At 44.5% G+C, this 20939-nt stretch overlaps 1 protein-coding gene across 15 annotated transcripts in view; it reads right to left on the bottom strand.

The window, feature by feature from the left end:
- The window catches only part of IGF2BP2 (insulin like growth factor 2 mRNA binding protein 2), a 154079-nt gene that overhangs the window by 65807 nt on the left and 67333 nt on the right, over positions 1–20939 (bottom strand). For 9 of the 15 annotated variants that reach the window (XM_037027550.1, XM_037027549.1, XM_037027544.1 and 6 more), the window contains exons 3-4: positions 2558–2600; positions 60–121 (exon numbers count right to left, since the gene is read on the bottom strand). The exons of 5 other annotated variants lie outside the window; for them this stretch is intronic. In XM_037027550.1, coding sequence (XP_036883445.1) covers positions 60–121; positions 2558–2600 — 105 coding nt within the window. Of the gene's footprint in view, positions 1–59; positions 122–458; positions 483–2557; positions 2601–20939 lie in introns of those variants that run through there. One more of the 15 variants, XM_037027555.1, reaches the window with a different exon arrangement.

Here is a 20939-nt window from a genome sequence, read left to right as displayed (position 1 = left end):
ACTCTGAAAGCTCAGGGGAGGGGCCGTAACCAGCCTTGAGAGAGAAGGTAGAACCTGACCTGCATCTTGAAGGAAGAGTCGGCGTTATCCAGGTAAAGAACGGGAGCAAAGGGCATCCATCCTGAAGAGAAAACAGCGTGAGCGAGGTTGGGAGGCAACACCAGGTAAGCTAAGCAGGTACAGGCCGGGCAATCCTAGAGCCACCAAAGGGGCCAAACCAAGCTAGAAGCCAAGCTATGCACAGATAAACCCCTGTAACTCTAAGTGAGGCTGCAGTGAGCACAAGGCAAAGCAAACACGTGCTAGAGCCAAGGAGTCCTAAGCGGGCATGAGGACCGGGCAGGAGCAAACAGATGGGGAGAGGCCGTAAGAGACAGTGAGCCTCTCGGAGCGCACAGAAGTGAAGGGGCTGGGCTGAGGCCTGAAGAGGCAAAACAGGCAGACACAGAGTCGGTCACCAGCATCATTCTCTGGGCTCTCCTTGCCCAGTGTAGCTATCTGTGGTCCAAGGACTAAGCTGGCTTGGGCCATCAGCTACCAAGAGTCTTGTTGCCCTTGAGTTGTGAGCCTTCCAGGACTGTACCTGGACCTGTAGGGAGATCAGAGTCTAAACTATTAACAAAACTAAATCCTAGTAAGATTTTTATAACTGCTATCCTTTTCTCCCTCCCTCCCAGACCTGGGCTTTTGCTCTGACAGAAGTTGACAACATAGCCTGGAGGTTAAGATCTGAGCCAGGGTCCTGTGCTCAAACCCTGTCCAGCCATTTATTGCCCAGGTGACCCTGGACAAAGCTGCTTTAACCTCCCTGACTCAGGTGACCTGTAAGCTCTCAGAATTGTTAGATGAGATGAGAATGGGCAGAAAGTCTTCTGACACAGTGCCTGGGAGTGTTCTGCGATCAGTACTCTTGAGTTCTATTTAAAAAGTAAGCTGGGCCACTGGCCTGGCCGAATGTCTCTGTCTCAGTGGGTTGGAGTGGCACCCCAGACACCAGGAAAGGTTGTGGGTTTGATCCCCAGATGGAGCACATGTGGGTGGCAACCAACAGATGTCTCTCTCACATTGATGTGTTTTTTTATCCCCCCTTCTTCTCTCTCTAAAATCAATTTTTAAAAAATCTTTGGTTGAGGACTTAAAAAAAAGAAAGGAAAAAAAAAAGAAAAAGCTGGGCCATCTTTTAAAGGAACTTGGACATCAGGCTGGGCTTTGTGGCAGACTGTATTTTCCAAAGATGATGGCAACAAAATCACGCACATGCTCTTGTGATGTGACTTTGACACCCCTCCCACTGAGAAACAGGCTTCTGTGTTCCCTCCCTTTGAATCCAAACAGGTTAATGACAACAGCGACAGTGGCAGTGTGTGGCTTATGAAGCTAGGCCATACCCGGCCTCTCTCAGAAACACTGTTTCTTGGAACCCAGCCACCACACTGTGAGGAAGCACAAGCAACCACATGGAGAGACCACTGTTCTGGCTGACAGCTCCAGCTGAGGTCCCAGACAGCAGCCAGCATCAAATCGCCAAAGACATGAACAAGTGAGCCCTCAAATATCAGGCCACCCGAGCCTTTGAATCTTCCCAGCAGAGGCCCAGACATCACAGAACAGAGACAAGGCACAGGTCCCCTGTGCCTTTCCAAATTCCTGAGCCAGAGAGTGATCTGGGAGTCCCAAAATTGGTGGTCATTTTATGTCACTTAGTTTGGGTCTGTTGCACAGCAACAGATTATCACTGTAATTGTTTTAAGACAATAGAAGGCCATGGAAAATGTGAGGGTGGTGCAAAAGCAAGATCAAGGTTTCCAGGTTAGAAGGCTAGGCCAAAGGCTAGCCTAGAAGGCTAGCTGCAGAAGGTTGAGACTGATGGCAGAGAACCCTGGTAGGAAAGCCCTGGTGCAACACGGAAGCCCCCTGAGATGCAAACCTGAATGGGGGGTGGGCTGGGGAGGGATGTTGTTTACGGGGACACATTAGATGTAGGGGTTGAGGGAAGGAGTTCAAAGGACTCCCAGGTTGGAACTGATAGTGAAACCCCTGCCAAAATTTGGTTGATCCAGAGGAGAGACTCACTTTTTTTCCAGGTTGGTAGTTCGGGGAGAGGAAAGAAAGTGAACTCTGCTCTTAAGTACGTGGAATTTGCATGATGTCAGGATAATCTGAGAAGCATCACGCCAGTAGTCAGAAATTCAGGTTGAACACTGGTTTTGGTTAAAATCTTTAAAAATGGGTCTGACTACCTCTAGATTATATTGAGAAAAGGTCTTAACCTCAGCCTACATTTAAGGGAAGAGCAGACAAGAGGGACCAGTTTTGGTCAGTCACAGAGGTAGAACTCTGGGAGTACAATGTCACAGCCAGGTTTTGGAAAGGTGTGATCACTGTTAGTGCCACATCCTGCCGAGGTCAAAGAAACAAAATATTGGCAAAAGGGACCAACGCCAAAAAGGGGATCAGGAAGGGACCCAGGGTCCAAGAAGGGCATTTCTCCCTCTGACCAAAAGTGGAATCAGACACACAAGCCAAAGGCTGCAATAAGATAAAGCCTGCTTAGTACATTGGTTTTTAGCCTCCATTCAGGTAGACAATTTCCGGTGTATCTGGAAAGGAGAAGTGGATAGACACTGTTAAAACGAGACGGTGAAACGCGCGTTTCCTAGGGTCTAAAGTGGGCACAGGAACACCTGCCACTCGTCTACCTCACAAAGATACTGCACGGATTAGACTCCTGTAAAGTGCTTCGCGTTCCCAGGCACTGTAGCAGGCCCAATGCCTATCTTTCAGCATTCCAGAGGAACTGCTCCCAGCAGTTGTTGAACTCCACAGCATTCCTGAGAGGTAGATATTATCATTGGAGTAGGAAACAGAGGCCACACAGCAAGTCAAAAGCCAAGGAAAGATTAGAACAGGGCCTGCTTTCCATGCGGGGAAGGCCAGTTGGCTGGGTTCCCCTGTGTCAGTTACAGATTCTTTGATCTGCGCCACAGAAGAGGCTTGTTTCTGGGGAGGTTGTGAAAACAGATTCATTAATGACCATAAGGTTCCCTGAAACTTATTGATGGGGATATGGAAAAAAGGTACAGCCACCCAGATTGTAGAAACAATCAAACACATTCCAGGAACAGTGGGGATTCTATGAACAGCAAGGGAGATTAGGGCACTGGGGAAATCAGTCTGGGTGGTAAGGAGGAGGGAAGGGCCTCGGAGAGGTGGCCCTGGGCCAGCTGTGCCACACACGGCTTCCTTCTGCCTCTTCACCGGGGGCAGCAGACACAGCGTGCAAGGGGCTGGGGGGGGGGGGGTGCAGTCCGTGGGCTACTCCCAGGCTGAGCTGATGAGCAACAGAACAGGACTGTGGGGCAGAGGGGATCTGGGGCAGCGCACCTCAGGGTCCCCATAAACGGTGACAAGGGGTGATGCTTTGGGAAATATGTTCCTTGAAATTCTGAAGAAGCAGCAGCATCACAATTCTTCTAGGACTGTATCTACCTTTTCCTAAAACTTCAACTTCTTAATAAAAGTAAAAAAGCTACAATGACATTGTTTGAATTGTAGTTAGGCCCTTATTATAACTTGACAGTGATGGAGTTCAAGATAAATGCAGTGGGCCTGGGGAAGGCAACTGGCATTTAGTGAGTGCCTACCAACAGCGACCTCTTTTACTATTTATGACCCCCTCAGGAGGTAGTGGCAGCCTGATTTTACATTTTACAGGGATCGAACAGAGAGGGGCTCAGGGAGGTTCAACCCTTTGCCCAAGGCCACGCAGCCAGTTTATATGAGAGCCGGGGTCTGAGCCCCGCCAGGCTCACTGCAGAGCTCATGTTCGTTTCTGTGCACTGCACTGCCTACTTCCCAGGAGTCACAAGTTCAACTTCAGTCAGGTCTAAACTGATGAGATTTATTGTGCCACCGCCCCAGGGACGACTGCACCACAGCAGAACCAGATAATGCGTAGGGAGAAGCACTTACACGAGTTTACACTTCACACAGATACAGTGCCCAGGACCAATCCCAGTTATGAGAGGCAAAGTTACTGTCACTCCTTCCCTCCCCAAGGAGCCCTCACTCCACACTGGCTGTCCAATAAACCCCCCTTGCTGCTCTGGGGTCCCCCCACCCACAGTCCTTTGATTAAGTACTATCCTTCTCTATTCCTTCAGGGCCTTAACTCAGTTGGCAAGAGCTCTTAGGTTAACTAGATAAACCAATCCATGCTAAGTTGTTGGCTAATATACTGTCCCTTCTAGGATATGGGGTTTCACTCAGTTAAGATGTGTTTTGCCACCAAAGGGTACAAAAGAGCAACTTTGGTGGTGAGGTGAGCGTGCCGAGCATTCTGGAAGACTGACAGAGGAGACAGCTTCTGGGCCTTTGTTCCCCAGGTAATCAATCAATGGACTAGGTACGTTTACCAATAACCACTGATGGTTTCACTATTAGGCAGACTAATTCACTTAATGAAACAGATACTCTTGTTATGCCCATTTTACAGATGGGAAACAGCCACAGAGAGGTTCGGCACCCTCCCTAAGTCACACAGCTAAGCAGCAACAGGTGCAGAATTCACACCCAGGCCATCTGGACCCTGACTCCTGCTCTGAACTCCTGTCCTCATACAACAGGTTAAAAACCAGAACTTATTTATGAGAAATTGTGGGGAGAAAGGTGGGGAGCACTGGGAGGTGGGCTGGGATGAGAGCAAAAGACAGAAAACTATACTTGAACAACAATAAAAAAAATTTTTTAAATGTGTATTTATTCTTACATGTTTCAACTTTGCTTATCTTCAAAGTACTATCTGATGCAATACACCTATCGAGATGTTTTTTCCACTGCTCAAAACAGTTTTTGAACTTGTCGATTTTGATGCTTTTTACTGCTCCTGCTGTTTTTTGTTTGACCTCTTCCACATCAGCAAAACTTTCCCCTTTGAGAACTTTTTTCATGCAGGGAAACACACACGCAAAAAAGTCACTAAGGGTGACATTGGGTTATTTGAATAGGGAGGGTGGGGCATGGGAGTCATGCTGTTTTTAGTCAAAAACTGCTGAACACTCAGCGCTGTGTGGACAAGTGTGCTTGTAAATCGCCCATCATGAAATGGGCAAATGTGTTGAAAGAGTCTTCAAAAAAAATTCACTGAAGCCAAATGCAGCCTCTCACAACGCCAGCTGGTGCACGGATGCAGATGGGTTCCTAGAACACTCACCTAGCGGGGGAAGCCTGTACTACAAGGGGTCTGCTCTCTAGGAGATAATTTTTGGTTGTTTTTTTGGGGGGGTCCCCCCCCATAGTTCTCAAAGTGTGACTCGCAGACCCTAGGGATACCCAGGACCCTTTCATGGGTTTCAAAGGGCTAAAACTATTTTCCTATACCATCAAAACATTACTTCCTTTTTTCACTGTGTTGATATTTGCATAGGTGGTGAAAAAGCAACAGTGGGCAAAACTGCTAGAACCTTAGCGCGAATCAAGGCAATGGTAGCAAATCACACACAGCGTCACAATATGCCCACTATCATACATTCTCAGTAAAGCAGTCCTTGAGAAGCAGTAAAGATCACTAATTTTTCAAAATTTTGACCTTATAATACCGATCTTTTGAAAATTATCTGTGTGATGGGACGGAAAGGATGCATGAAGCACTCTGCATGTGGAAGTCAGATGTCTCAAGGAAAGGCAACTGTGTGACGCCGGAGCTTAAATGGCCACTTTCTTCACAGACACTAGCTTTATTTGACTGACAACTATGGTTATTCAGAACTGGGCATTTGACATTCTTAAAAATGAATGCAGTGAGCCTATTACTTCAAGAAGAACAACTGACAGTATTTGCTACTAAAGATGAAATCTGACCTCTCAAGCAAAAATCCAGTTTGGAAAAACGTGTATTTACCACCAGGAGCTTGCAGCGCCCATGTTTAAAGACTGCTGGGAGGAGACTGGTCATGATGGGGATGACTGCAATTTTTTTTGATACTGTGCAATGCAATATGTCTGTATTTGGAAGATGTAAATAGTCCAGTGAGCTGATATTTTTGATGTATGATGTTGATGTTACAAAATCCTGTATTAGTAAAAGATTGTATGATGTTACAAAATCCTGTACTAGTAAATGCAGGATTCTAATGTAACAACAGAATGAAGTTCATTCATACAGTTTCAGATACTATATGGCAACTAGCCTTTAAAAATTACTAATTGTCATCCTAGCTGATATGGCTTAGTGGATTGAGCATCGTCCTGTGAACCAAAAGGTCACTGGTTTGATACCCAGTCAGGGCACATGCCTAGGTTGTGGGTCAGGTCTCCAGTTGCTGATACGTGAAAGGTAACTGGACCGACGTTTCTTTCCATCCTTCTCCCTCCCGTCCTCTCTCCCTGGGAAAAAACCAAAAAACCAAAACCAAAACAAAACACCTACGACTGTATTCTGCCATGTATAACGGACTCCCATGTACGCTGCACACTCCTACTACACGCCCACACTTTCGGTCCAAACTTTCAGAACAAAAATTTTTTGTTTTAATTTGCATCCGTTTATTTAGATACTGTTTTCTGTATTATAAAGGAATTTTAGCATTTATTTTTGAACTTATGCTATAAGAAATTTTATGTAACAAATAACTACAAAACACAAGAGCAGACACAAGGCATTTCAGGCACTGCCATGTATAATGCACATCCTTATTTTTCCCTAAAAAATTTGGGCAAAAAGTGCACATTATCCAGGGCAAAATACAGTAATTGTCAAGTATCAAAGAATTCCCATAATTATCTGAAAAGGCTAGTAAAATACTCTTGTTTTTTCTAACTACATATCTGGATAAGCCCAGATTTTCTTCTAATACTTGAACCCAAATAATAAATTACATCAGGTTGAATGCAGAAGCAGATATGCAAGTCCAAATGTTCTCCCTTAAGCAAGGTATAAAAAAGATTTGCAAAAACAAAAGCATAAACTATACCATTTTTCTAAGTTTTGGCTTTATAAAACAGTTATTTTTAATAAAGTGTTATTTATATTAACATGCAAATGTTTCACTACTGTTATGAAGTCAATTATCAAACTTCCTTAGTTTTAACATGGTAAATATCAAAAGCTCTTTGGAGTCCTCAAGTGCATAAGAGCATAAAGGGGTTAGAGACCGAGAGTTTGAAAATCGCTGCTGGGCAGCATGAGCTGCAGAGGAGAAGCCAAAGGAACACACCAAGCTGCCTTGTCACTCTCCAGGTGAGAAGGAACCATAAGTGAGTGACCACCATGAGTTCAAGGATTTCTAAGCAAGTCAGTCGGGCCCAATTCCTCCTTAGGCTTTAAGGCTCAGAGCACTCGGTTCTGATACTTGCTTACGTGGTTCGGCTGGGAGTGGGAGGCCTTTGAAAGCCAGAAGCCTGTCTGAATTCTCGCACTTTGCTCAGTACTTGGCACACAGAGTGAAAATCAAAAAAGACCCATTCAGTTAATGAAATGGATTAACTCCCCACCTCGTACTACTAGCAACCCGACTGACTTCTCCAGGGGAAGACCACTGGCCAACGAAAATGGAGAGTACAGGTTTTTTAGTGTTTCTCAGTGCGTTACTCAACAGACATTTTGATTCACTATCAAGCCCTTGTCAGGCACACTGGTGTGAATCCTGAAACTGTAAAAGCAGGAGCCAATCCAAGATCTCCCCCTGCAACCTCCCAGCAACCCTCCCCCCACGGCCAGGGCTGCCCAGTGCACTCTGGCCTCCCCCTGACACCAGGGACACAAGCTCTTTAAAACCAACAAAATGCTTTTAAGCAGCCAGGTTGGAAGAAAAACGTTTTTCATAAAATGCAGAGCCTATACAGCCAACTAACTGCTCCATGATCGAGGACTTCATAATTCAATTAGGGAAAAAGCTTTTTCTCCAAATTTAATGTAAGCAATGTGTGGGAATAGAGGATGATGAGTCAGCTAATCCCCTGTGAGCGTCAACAGGCAATGCAACACGTATAAATTATGAAAAAATTTCACACAACTCAGGATGTTACAGCTTCTTTCTGGAATGCTGCTACTGTCCTGTTAATCCCTCCCCCGTGACTGTTCTCTTATCCCGTTGTTCACCCTGCTTCTTCCCTCCCTCTATCCGTGTAGGAACTGAGGATAAATAAGGCATAAGACATCCACAGCCTTGCAAGGTGCTGCCAAAGAATGTGGTCTTTTTTCCTTATCTGTATAGAGTTTGGAAATCACCTATTCTCACTTCCTCACTTTACTAGAGAGGAAACTGAGAAAAATAATATTGTGATTGAAATGTCATACTGTGTCACTTCATTTGTTTCCAGAAAAGTGATGCCACGGAAAACGGGGTGGCCATAGGTAAATAGGGAGAAGAAACACAGTGATGGTTAAGAAGGGTGTCATCCACTCCACACCAGTTACTGAGCATCTACTATACGCTGGGTGCCAGAGGCCCTTCGTTAACACAGGCACAGAGAGAAAGCCCTAACTATGTATTAAAAAATTTAACAGATATGAAAGCAGAGCAGAAAAAAGGGAGCAGAAAGAAACACACAAAAGAAAGCAAAATAAATACAGTAGTCTAAGAAAATAAAATAACAACAACAAAGAAAAACCCTGGCAAGGCTCTCTATGAAAAAAACAGGAAAGAAACGGAGGAAAACCCAACACATGTATTCTCATTTAAAAAATGTAATATCTCACTGCATGCAAAACTGGGTAAAGACTAAGCAATTCATTCATAATGCAATTTAAGGGCTTATTTAGAAAGAGTGTGTACATTTATTACTGGGAAAGGATTTCTGGTGACCATTGAATTATTCAAGTATTTTTCAGAAAACTCTCTTAACCCCTTCACTTCGCCACAAGAGGGTGCACAACTCCTTATTATTAAAGTAACCAAGGAAAACCCTCTTAAATTCCTCCAGGCAGCTGCCCACCTCTGCTGGGCACCTCTCTCCCTCGAGCCCAGAGCCTCAGGTGTAAGAAGCATCTGCACATTCAGGTGTGTTACCTCCACTCATGACATTACCTCGTGTCATTCTAACAATGGATCTGTGAAGACTGGTAGGGCGAAAAGCATAACTCTATTTTAGAGACAAGGAAACACATTCCGAGTCAGTGAAGTGACTTGCCTAAGGGCAGGGAGATGATAACCTCAGTAGAACTTGAACGAAAACTGATAGTCTTCTGATTCCCAAAGTCCATATACATTTTCCTTACTCACCCCTAAGAGCAAAACCAAAACCCATCCTGCAATCAGTGCCTATATCCATCCATTCTACATCTTCTCAGCAAAGAGTTATACGCTGGGCAGAGCAGGAGGCTTTGCTCAACTTCCCAGTGTTAACGCTCTTTTCTAAGACGTGTGTGTTAACACCTGGCAATTATTTTTACGGGTTTCCAGCGAGGTGTGACGTGTGCTGACGCTCGTCCACAGTGCCCACCCTATGGCGGCATCAGCATGGACAAGAGTCATCTTAAGTGTTGCTTACAACAGGGAAATCAACCGTGCACTCAAATAAGTTTGGACAAATGTTAGGAGATTCGGGCTAAAACATTACTCCAAAGGCCTTCTTTTGTGAGAGACAGTACTGCAAGGTGGTTAAGGATTTGAACTTGCCAGTCAGGCTGCCTGAGTTCAAATTCAGGGTTTGCCACTTACTGCAGGACCTTTGACAATTCCTCGACTCCCACGAGTCTCTGCTCAATGGAGAGAAGAGCAGTACCTACCCCGGAGTGTAATAGTGAAGATACAGCCACTATGCCCAAGCACGCACGCACACACACACACACACACACACACACACGCAGTAAACTCTCAAGCTAAAAAAACAAAACAAAACAGTGCTTATTCTGGCCCTGGCTGGTGTAGCTCAGTGGATTGAGCGCGGGCCTGCGAACCAGAGGATTGCGGTTCAATTCCCAGTCGGGGCACATGCCTGGGTTGCAGGTCGGTTCCCTGCAGGCCAACTCCCAGCAGGGGATGCACGAAAGGCAACCATACATTGATGTTTCTCTTCCTCTCTCCTTCCCCTCTAAAAATAAATAAATAAAATCTTAAAAAAAAACAGTGCTTATTCTAAAAGGGCAGATAAAAATACTAATTATAGTGATTATTAAAGAAAACCATTTTATGTGCTTTATGTCACAGTAAAACTGTATTTTATGAAAATAGGTACTCTTGAAAAGTACATTTAAATCCTGTAGGAATCTATGTGCACAGCAAATTATACCTTACAGAATTTAAAGCCTAAAATACACATTGCTAAGGAGTAGACGGCTCTCATATCTTTGCTTTTTGACATTGTTTCTCATCTCTACAGTAAATCTGATGCCAAGTCTGGGTCAGGAAAGACAGACTGACTGCGAAGCTCCTCTGGGAGGAGGCAGGCCTTCTGCCGAAGGGGACCTCTCTGTCCCGGGAACCTGGAGGCTCTGCCAGCGATCCAGAGCAGTAGCTCCTCAATCCCTCCAAAACCCACCTTTTCTCTTTCCTTCCTAACTACCATGGCTGCGGTTCATCTCCTTCCCATCACGGACTCCTAACTGCCACGGAAGTGGGGCTCATCAAGCGTTTTTGAATGAGGACCTAAGTGGGGCTGGGAACAGTGACATCAAAGGGGAAAGCTGCAAAGATGCAGTGGGGGGTGGCGGGGGGCAGGGGCAGGTGGCAATATTAGTTCACAAACTAGATACATACACTTTGTTCACAGACCTCCTAACTCAGCCCTGACTTGGAAGCACACTAGGTCACTCCATGCTAATTTGATCTGTGAAGGGTCTGCCCTCTCTCAGAATGTTTTCCTGAGAGAAAATGGCTCCACGGGGCCCCTGGATCACCTCTTTCTAGTCCTGGTCAGTTTAGCAGGTCAAACTCACGAGATCATTAAGTCTGGCTGCTCCTGCACCCGGTGGAAGCTGCTCGGACACCTCTAGGTCTAAAATGGCACTGGGCCTAGCCTCACTAGAGGTCATGTGGGCTCAGAGGTGGGGTGACCCACACTTTCACAGGTCTGAGTGCCTTCCAGCTCCTTCCAAGGGCCCCAACAGACCTCTTCCCATCCCAAACATCACACTCCTTTTGAGACTGCCATCTCAATTCTTGTTTAGTTTGGACATCTCCCTTGCCTGACTCCCGTGGGGCAGACATAAATCCATGGCTACATACCAATGAAAGATGAATACCTTTTACAGCTTTGACCTCAGATTTTATTTTATGTCCCCATGGGCTCTGGTGCCCCTCTGGGGACATGACTTCACATACACATGCGCAAGATCACTTCCTACCCGTATGACTGCGGTATCTTACTGCAGGCAGTGACGGACCGCATTGCCTCCTAGGCTCCCCCAGGAAAACTGCCACCCACTGATCCAAGATGGCTGTTAATTTCATAGTAAAGGAGGCTCCTCTGTATCTTGTTCACAACCAGAAATTCTCAACAGGGGGCACTGTGGAGAGAGGAATCAGTCACCTGATGGCTGAATTCTCAGGGCTTCTTTTAGGCTTCACAGAGAGCCTGGATGGACTGCAGGACGCTGGGGACGTGCCTGAGTTTGGCTTCTAGGAGGCTGTAATAAGACTTCCTTTTGACCCTGATATGCAAAACTGTGCAATCAGAACTGGGTGGCAAAGCCATGCTAGGAAGGGCCATGATCTCAGCCATTCCAATGAGAACTAGAAAAGCCCAAATGCAGGCAGGACAGCTCAGCAGTAAATACTTCCTATACAGGGCTTTTGATACTTCTCTTGGAATTATGATTTACAAGCCAAGTTTCTCCATGAAAATAGCTATTCTTAATGTTTAACATTAATTTTTATTTCTTTTTACAGAGTACTTTGATAGGTTCTAAATATATTTTCTCTTTCCATGATGTTTACATCCTTCACATTCTTGAAGGCTGTTATCATATCCCCTTTAATCATCCTTTGGCCAAGCCATACATATTTAGCTCCTTTTATCTGTCCTACGTCCTTCCTTCCAGCAGTGTTGGCCCCTCTTTCAATTCCTTCTACTCTGCCTACATCTTTCTGGAATTGATGCACACCCTCCCTCAAAGAGCACATGAGGCCCTCCCTGTTTCCTGAGGGTTCCCAAGGACTCCAGTAGTAAAAAGGATGTTGGCCCAGGAAGCAGAAGTGGTAGTTCTAAGTCCTGGCTCTGCTCCAAGCCTCAGTTGTCCCTTCTATAAAATGGCAGTGACACCTCTTCTGATTTGATCAAGAGAACATAACATATAATTTTGCAGATTACAAAGTACTATGCATGAAGACTATGTACATATATTACTCATATCGTTCTAAAAGCATAAAGAAAGGAAAATAAGATTGGAAATGAATATGTCAAATAATAGTTGTGAAACCTGGTGGTGGCATCAGGAATAATGGTTACATTATTCTGTGTACTTGGCGCTTTTTATTTTAAGGAATTACTCGTTATTTGTTCAGTGAAGATATACACTAAAGCTCTACTATAAGTGAGACAACAGGCTGGATATATGGGAGAACATAAAATGAGGACTTCAAGAAGTTATCATCATCATTCCAAGTTCTTTTTAAAAAATATTATTTATTTATTTACTTATTTATTTATTTTTACAGAGAAGAAGGGAAAGAGAAAGAGAGGGAGAGAAACATCAACGTGTGGTTGCCTCCTGAACACCCCCTTACCAGGGACCTGGCCCGCAACCCAGGCATGTGCCCTGACTGGGAATCCAACCAGTGACCCTTTTGGTTCACAGGCTGGCATTCAATTCACTGAGCCACACCAGCTAGGGCTCATTCCAAGTTCTTAGGGATTTACTGCTTGGTTTGAATCATATAATTATCAGAAAGTTAATAAGGTCTGCTGCTGTACCTTTTGAAATTTTATTTATTTGTTTACTCTTAGAGAGGAGGTGGGAGGAAGAAAACATTGATGTGTAAGAGAAACAGTGACCGGTTGCCTCTTACACGCACCCCTACTGGGAACACAGCCCACAATCCAGGCATGTGTCCTGAGCGGGAATCAAACCACCCACCTTTCACTTTACAAGACAATACCCGACCCACTGAGCTACACTGGTTAGGGCTGCTGCTGTACCTTTAAAAATACTTTTTCATGGTATAATTGACATATAACAGCTGTACTTTGGATTATGCTTTCTATTATAACATTGGGGTGATTTTTATTTCTTTCTTTAAAATAGATGAGAAATAAAATTACGAGGTCAAAGGGTGTGCTCATATTTAAACCTCAAATTTCCACAGTTTCCCAGAAAGGGTGCACTAATTTATACCCTCACCACCAATGTATGAGTGTCTCTTATCACACCATGGCCAATGTCGGGCATTATCGTTTTCCCCATCTACTGAACTGCTTTTTAAAATCATAAACAAAACACATGATAAATTCTAAAATATATTTCTACCAACACTTGGTATTTATTTTGGTGTCACCGTAAGTGTTCATTCAACAGAGTCTTTGAGTGTTTATTACTGGGGGTTAGACCATAAAGATGAAATGGACCCCAGGGCTCGTAATCCAGTGCAGAAGATAAACACCAATACATACAGAACACCGTGGGAAGTGATTCTTCCCTGAGAAGTACTCACAAAGCACAAAAACAACACAGACAAGGAAGCCAGGAGCAAGGTAGGGAGGCCGAACAGAGTGGTGACACTGCCATGAGTTGGGTCCTGAAGGACGAGCAGGTCTTCACGGGAGAAGGGAGAAGTGCCATCACACAGGGAACCAGCTGTTGGTCTTTGCGGTCACTACACTACTCTCCCAGGAAATGGTTTACTATGTGACGTTTGAGCAATCCAGATGCAAGCCTCCCGGGTGGTTTCATTGTTTCCACCTCTCTCTGTCCTTTGCAGTTGTGTTTCCCTGCAAAAAGCAATCAGTGTATCTTCCTGCTCCTTCGCCCAATAACCAAGGGCGCAAGATTCCTCCTGCTTCCTTCACAGAGGACGAAGCGTCACAGAAGTGGGTAGGAAGCCAGCTAGTTGAATACGAGCTTTAAACATCCGACTGTCAAGCTTAAAGCTTTGATCTTTAACTCTTAAAAACCCTTAAATAGCTTCTCGACTACTGAGGAGGTGGGAGGGTAGATAAAGTAGAGGAATAACTTCCCTTTCTACTCCTAGAAAAACAATTGGATCTACGCAAAATCTAGTTTAAAAATACATTAAGAACATAATAATGGCATCAGATCATTTTCAAAAAATAAAAATACTCCTAAAAAGCTGCCATTTTACATGTTTTCACATGTCATTAGTGGCAAATACACATACTCTTGTCTGGAATTTAACAGTTCTAAAAAACAAACTCCTGTGGAAGATGGTTTCAGCAGCACACTTTTGCAAAGGGAGGGGGTGCGAGAGTGCTAGGTTAAAAGCCTCTAACGTATCCCAGAATTTTCAAAGCCAAAACACCTCTCCAGGCCACTAATCCTCTGGTGTTTAAATTGCAGAGGATTTAAATAGAACTGGCAGAAAATCACATACAAAGGGCCTTTGGTCTTTTATAAATTAGAAAATGGCTTTTGAATTACTTTGTCAATTATTTTCTTTTAAATTTAAGCCCTTCAAATTGTGCCCTATGGCTCAAATGTCTCCCCAAAGGCTTTGTTATCCAAAGGCAAACAGATCTTCCCCTGAATCTAAAAGCCTGGCTTTCTCCTGGCTCCCCAGGAATCACCACCACCTGCTGGAAAGCAGCTGCGCTTGGCCAGGAGCAGCCGCTCTGGGGCTGAGCCCATGATGGGGACAGCTTCTCTCGCCAGGGAGCTCTGGCCAGAGAAGCTATGTGTGGGGCTACGGTTTCTGCCCAGGGCTGCTCCACGATGCAGCCCTGATCCTAGCCGAGGCTCCAGGCCACGATTCTCAGGCCATGCATGTGCTACGATGTGAAAAAGTCTGTCGCTTCATCTGTATGCATGGACAAAAAGTGGTGATTGTGGCAGGCAGAGGGGGGTATAAGGAGGATAAATGGTAATGGGGAAAAATACCCCAAAACAAGTAAAATAAAGGGTTTTTTTTAAATAAAGCATAAAAATAAGATACCACCAGATTTCATCAGTTTGGGCTTTTTTTCTATCTTCTTTTCATTTTCAATTGTCAAAAAACAAAAGGGACCCTTAGAGACACATGCCCACACAATTTTCACTGGCTTGAAAAATCTCTTGGTTTGTTTGTAAATTTAGAAGAATAGATGTTACACAAGGTAAAAATTAAAACATTTGCCTATTAGTTAATTCATTCATCATTTAATCAATGAACCCCTACTATCGTGCTGGCCGCTGTGCTGGGCCGAGGATGCTGAAGCGAGCAATGCACACCCAGTTCTTGCTCACAGACAGTCCAGTGCAGAGGTCAGACCACGCCCCTTCTCTCCTCGGTGCCCAATCTCCACACGCTGGGTTTCCGGCAGAACCACATCACACTATTACATTAACCTGATACGTTCACTGTCAGATTTCTTCACCTACCAGCCTCAGCAGTACTGCCACTTGAAGTCTTTTTTCAGTTTCATACTAAGTTAAAATTAAATGCCCATTCTGTGCCAAGTACCAAATGAACCCATTTTCTGTATATTATTAAACATAATCCTTTGAGCTAGTTAGTTTATCACTACCTTTTCACAAGTGAGGAAACCAAGCTCAGAACCACTGGCGACTTGCCTAAAGTCTCACACCTATTATAGAGCCAGCTGGACCAGAACTTACGTTCTTGACCACCGAGGAACTGTTCTACTAAGGGCGCAGGAGCAAAATGCTCCATGTCCTCTCAGAGGTAAGTTCAGAAAGGTACTGGTCTGAAGACATCCTCCCAGACCACTGATGCCTGATTTTACAAACTCAACAGTAGCAAATGCCCTGCTGCCACAAGTACAATTTTGAAGCTACTGGTTATGCATTTTGATTTTTATTAAACTTCCCACAGCTCAGCTTCATTTCTTTCTTTTCAGGATCCATGGCTAATGTGTCTGACTAATAAACACACAAGACAACAAACTGGTATCGATAGTGAGCGGCACCTGAACCCCAAATCACTATTATTTGTCACTATCAGAAAACCTGGAATTCCCCCTGAACAACATCCCTGGGTCCCTGGGACAGCAGACAGGGTGGACTCCTAAGCCAGAACGGGAAGCGGTGGGAAGGGTGACAACAAGAACCGGTCATTAGGATTACAGAAATAACACCAGAGCCTACTTCTTGGGCATGGTGACCTGTCCAGTCACACAGGGCCCTGTTCCCAAAAGGTCTGGCACTTGGTTATCAAGGAATTCTTCATAATTTTTACTTTGAATGTGTGTTTGGTAACTGTACAGTCAAGTGGGACCATGGAGCCTGTGTGAGAACAGAGGAGACAGGTGTGATTTGCATGTTGCCATTCCTTGTCACTCCATTTGCACAGAGCATTCAGGATGCCCTCTGAACACAGGATTCATGAGAACCCACCATGTGCAGGATTTCAGAAAGACTCGGGGCAAGTACAAGGTAAGCATGTAATGTCTACGACTGAATAAATGCAGGTGCAGCCCTCCATCATAAGAAGGCACGCTTTCCCATGGAACCAGAACTTGCTTTGAATATTGAAAGAAGCCAATGGCATTCTAAGAAACATGATCAACCAAAGAGCCCCATAATATGCCTCCTTACTCATGTTACTGTCCCAAGCTGGCCAACCACTCACACTAAAAAGGATGTGAAAGGAAAGGGAAAGATAGTTCCTTTTACGTTATCCTCACGGTCAGTGAGCTGAGGGTCGAATGCTGGTGGTCAAACGTGGTCATATGAGTGAACCAGAAACAGCTGCAACAGTTTGCCACCACATTTCCCCTCTTTGGAAGAACAATATTTAAGGCACAAAACACAATTATTGTGGTTTTTGTCATTTTGCATATGAGCTAAACGCTCTTATATTTGCATTTTAAACTAGCATTGTAAATATAAAGGTGAACAGTAACATTTATAAGAATAAAAATTGTTAATTTTCCTTTACTTAGAATGACACAAAAATATACTAAGTCAGGATGGAGAACATGAAAGAAATTTTAAAAAGCTTTAGTTTTTACCAACTTGAACAACACCCTTCCCGTTTTTTTAACAAGGACCCCACATTTTCATTCTGCGGCAGGCCTCACAAATCACGTAGAGGCCTCGCCAGCAGGAGCGGATGGAAGGGCTAAATGACGATTAGTTCATGGCCTGCTTCCAGTCAAACTCCCAGTCAGAAGGCAGATGACTAATTCAATAATGAAGCAAAAACGACGACTGCTTGGAGTTCCAGTTTTGGTAAAATCAACTGATCAATAACACACACAACTTTCTTCCACCACCTGCAACAAGCAAGGAAGTCACCGAAAACCAAGGCTATTCAGCCTGAAATGCAGAGAAGAGGTTTTCCCATCAAGTCAGCCACCGGCACTTTCCTGGTGGAGGACGGCTGTGTCCAGGCTTCCCTGGGAGGGAAGAACGTGTAGACAGGACAACTGGTTTGACTGATACACTTGCAAACGTCTGTGTGACTGAGCAGCCTCGGACTTCAGCAGTGACGTGCACCTGTCCTATCTGTCACTTTAGAGGAAAGAGGTAACTCTTCATGTTTGGTGGATATTTTAGGATTTAATAAGCACAGCTTATTTTATTCCTACCACAGCCATGGGAGGGACTTGGCCAAAATGGCTTTTAATAAAAGCTTTGCCTTCAGTATTTCAATGATAAAAAGTAATGCTGCTTTTAATGTTCTTGTCTTGGAGAGTGGTTACACAGGTATCCACTTTAGATTCACTCACTGAACCTCATATGTATTTTGTGTACTTTTGTGTATGATATAGTCTGCATTAAAAAAAGAGAATAAAAGGTAAATAAATGTTCACTACAGGAAATGACAAAAGAAAGTCAAAATGTCCCATAATTGCATCAAAAGAAACCATTAACAACTTGATACTTTCCCTTCTTTGTTCTTACAGAATCGAAATCATGCTTCCTGTAATATTTTGCCTTTTTCTTCAATGTACCATATCTTCACATAGCATGAAAAATTGGAAAAAAATCAATATAGTATTTCTCAACAAAGATAAGCCCTAGTTTCTGTAACTAACTGCCTATTGATGGATACTTAGGTTGTTTCTAATTTCTTCCCCAAATCACCGGAGAGCACTTCTCTCTGTGCCCCTGAAAAGGAGCAGCTCGTGGAGGCTGACGCCCTGATCTGCTACACACGAACCAGGAGAGGCCACGGCTCACTGGGTTGGGAGGCTCGTTCCTCTCCACGGGCTGCTCTGCGCTTCCTCTGATCACAAGGGTTTCACTCGGCAAATCAAAGGGGAAAACAGTGAGAGACAATTCACCCCAGCCCTTTCCCATGATCTATCTCTCAACCCTAAAAAGGGTCACAATCCACTCAGTTCAGGAAGGATGTGTTTCTGTGGTGCCCGGTGTGAGAGGAAGAGCCCCCTGGCTGTCCCTCTGAGGTGTGCAGACAGGCCCAGCTACTTGGGAGGGCGGGGGCAGGGGGCGGATTAACTTTTCAGAGGTACAAAGGTTGCAGGGTTCGAGGTTAGGAGGGAGGTTCTATAAATATTTACTGAACAAAACTCTGCCTGTTAACTGGTGACAGAGCAAGGTGTGGTTTTCCTTCCCACCCCCAGAGACGGCTGGGAAAGCTGGTCTGACAAACTAGTGGGAAATGCTGCCCAGCCAAGATGGAACCGAGAGACACAAGAATGCCTAATATGATTCAGGAAATGAGTCCAAACATCTTCTGTCCTCTCCCCCTGAGCCCCCACAACTCCCACCCCTAGTCCCCGAGGCCGGAAACCATAGAGGAGAAGACGCTCATAAACAAAACACTGGCCACAAAAATGAGAGCCTGGAGTTGCTGGCCAAACAAATGGCTCTGGCCGCAGTACACAGTTTAGCTGTTTCCCAACAGGTTGAAATATCACTGGCATCATCATTTAATACTGCAAAAGCCACTGTGTGGAAATAAAAATCATGACCTGTGGGGAGGCTGTACACAGAGAAAATGTCCCAGCCTACCTGTGGGCGGGTGGGTGGCCCGAAAGTTCTCTTTCTGGCAAGGCCATGTCCATTCCTTTATATTCCTCGCTCCCTCAAGTAGCCAAGAGCCTAGGTCAGAGACAATGACTTTCCTTCAGGCACAACCACAGCTGAACCGCCCCAGGCTGAAGAGAATCAATCCTACCATCTAAAGACCTCAGAAATAGTGATTCCAAAACCTACTGGAAAACACAATAATGCTGACACTTTACTGAGAAACCTAACCCTGGCCCCCGCCCCCAAATAAGCCCATTTTTTCACTTAACTTAAAATATAGTTTATGTGACAAATTTTGCTTGGGGACATCCTGAGTCAGTGAGGGGCATCCAAAGAAACAGGAAGTCACCTTCCAGAGCTGCTGAAACCACAGCACACCTGGCTGCTCACTGTGGGCATAAAACCTGCTGGTCCCAAGCATCAGCGAGCCCAAGGGCAGGTGCTCCCACGGCAGGCTCTGCTCTGCTCCCCCCACCCCCGGGGTGGGGGGGTGCTGCTTCTCACCCGGGCAGCTCCACATCCTCCCAGTAACAGCAGGATCAGTCTACTTAATGATGATTCCTTAGTTTCCTGAACAACACTGGAGAAACCATCTAGGGTACGGTTTCTAGCCTTTCCAGCACTGGAATCCAAACTCACACTGAATGTCCCTTCCTTCTGGATTAAAAAAAGCCAGCTCCCATAAACATGGATATGAGGCATAATCTGATTTATAAGCCTTGTGGCACTTCTGTGAGGTATAGCAGGAGATAAAGTCAACAAAAAGCACATATCATATTATGCTGGCAAGATACCTATTCATAACTTTTATTTAAATGATTGATTCTTGCCCTGGCTGGTATAGCTCAGTGGATTGAGTGAGGGCCTGTGAACCAAAGGATCACAGTTCGATTCCCAGTCAGGGCACATGCCTGGGTTGCAGGCCAGTTCCCAGCAGGGGACACACGAGAAGCAACCATATATTGATATTTCTCTCCCTCTCTCCTTCCCTTCCCCTCTAAAGATAAATAAATGACATCTTTAAAAAAAAAGGTCGATTCTTGAAGCTGGGGATTCCTGGTGAGATTACCTGAAATAATTTATAGAAGAAGAGAAAAGACTTTTATTTTTGGAAGTAGGACCAGAAAAAGATCTCTCTGATGTGTGCAGTTGAGAAGCCCCATCTGACCATGCTGAGTTTGAGTGCAGGCTCTTTCTCATGCTTGGCCTGCCTTCTCTCGGAAGTGTGACTGGGCAAAAAATCAAAACCGAAAACAAACAAGAGCAAAAAACCAGGTAAAACCAAGAAACAGGCCAGAGACCTAGAAAAGAGCAAAGTGAAAAATTTCCCAGTCACTAAGAGTTGAAAATAATTATCTAGTTGCAAATCAATGACATTACTATATTTGAATTTTCTAGGATTCTCATTTTTTCAATATTAATTACCCACTTACTTATAGCTTCTAAATTTTTACCAACTAACTTCTAACAATTTATAAATAGGTACTCTTTGACTTTGAAGAAATTTAGATTTTAAGATGTTAACATATTTAAAAGCTATGGTAACAAGTAATATTCTGACATCACTTCTCACTATCCTTAAGTTTTGGTTCAGTCACTAACTCTGGGCTCGGAGGTTCGCTGTTCTAGGTGCTCTGTTTTTACAGGATTTTAAAAAATAATATGTGGACAGCTCCGGCCAGTGTGGCTCAGTTGGTTGGGCATTGTCTCACAAACCAAAAGGTCACGGGATTGATTCCTGATCGGGCACATGCCTGGTTGTGGGCTGGGTCCCTGGTTGAGGCAAGTATGGAAAGCGGCCAATCAATGTTCCTCTCTCATATCGATGCTTCTCTCCCTTTCTCTCTCCCCCTTCCCCCTCCCTCTAAAATCAAAAATTAAAAAAATAATA

The sequence above is a fragment of the Sturnira hondurensis genome, unplaced genomic scaffold (assembly GCF_014824575.4).
Source record: "Sturnira hondurensis isolate 20B ecotype Veracruz unplaced genomic scaffold, ASM1482457v3 Scaffold0019216, whole genome shotgun sequence".
Classification (NCBI taxonomy): domain Eukaryota; kingdom Metazoa; phylum Chordata; class Mammalia; order Chiroptera; family Phyllostomidae; genus Sturnira; species Sturnira hondurensis.
The sequence above is the reverse complement of the archived record's forward strand: the minus strand, read 5'-3'. Positions and strand labels throughout refer to the sequence as shown.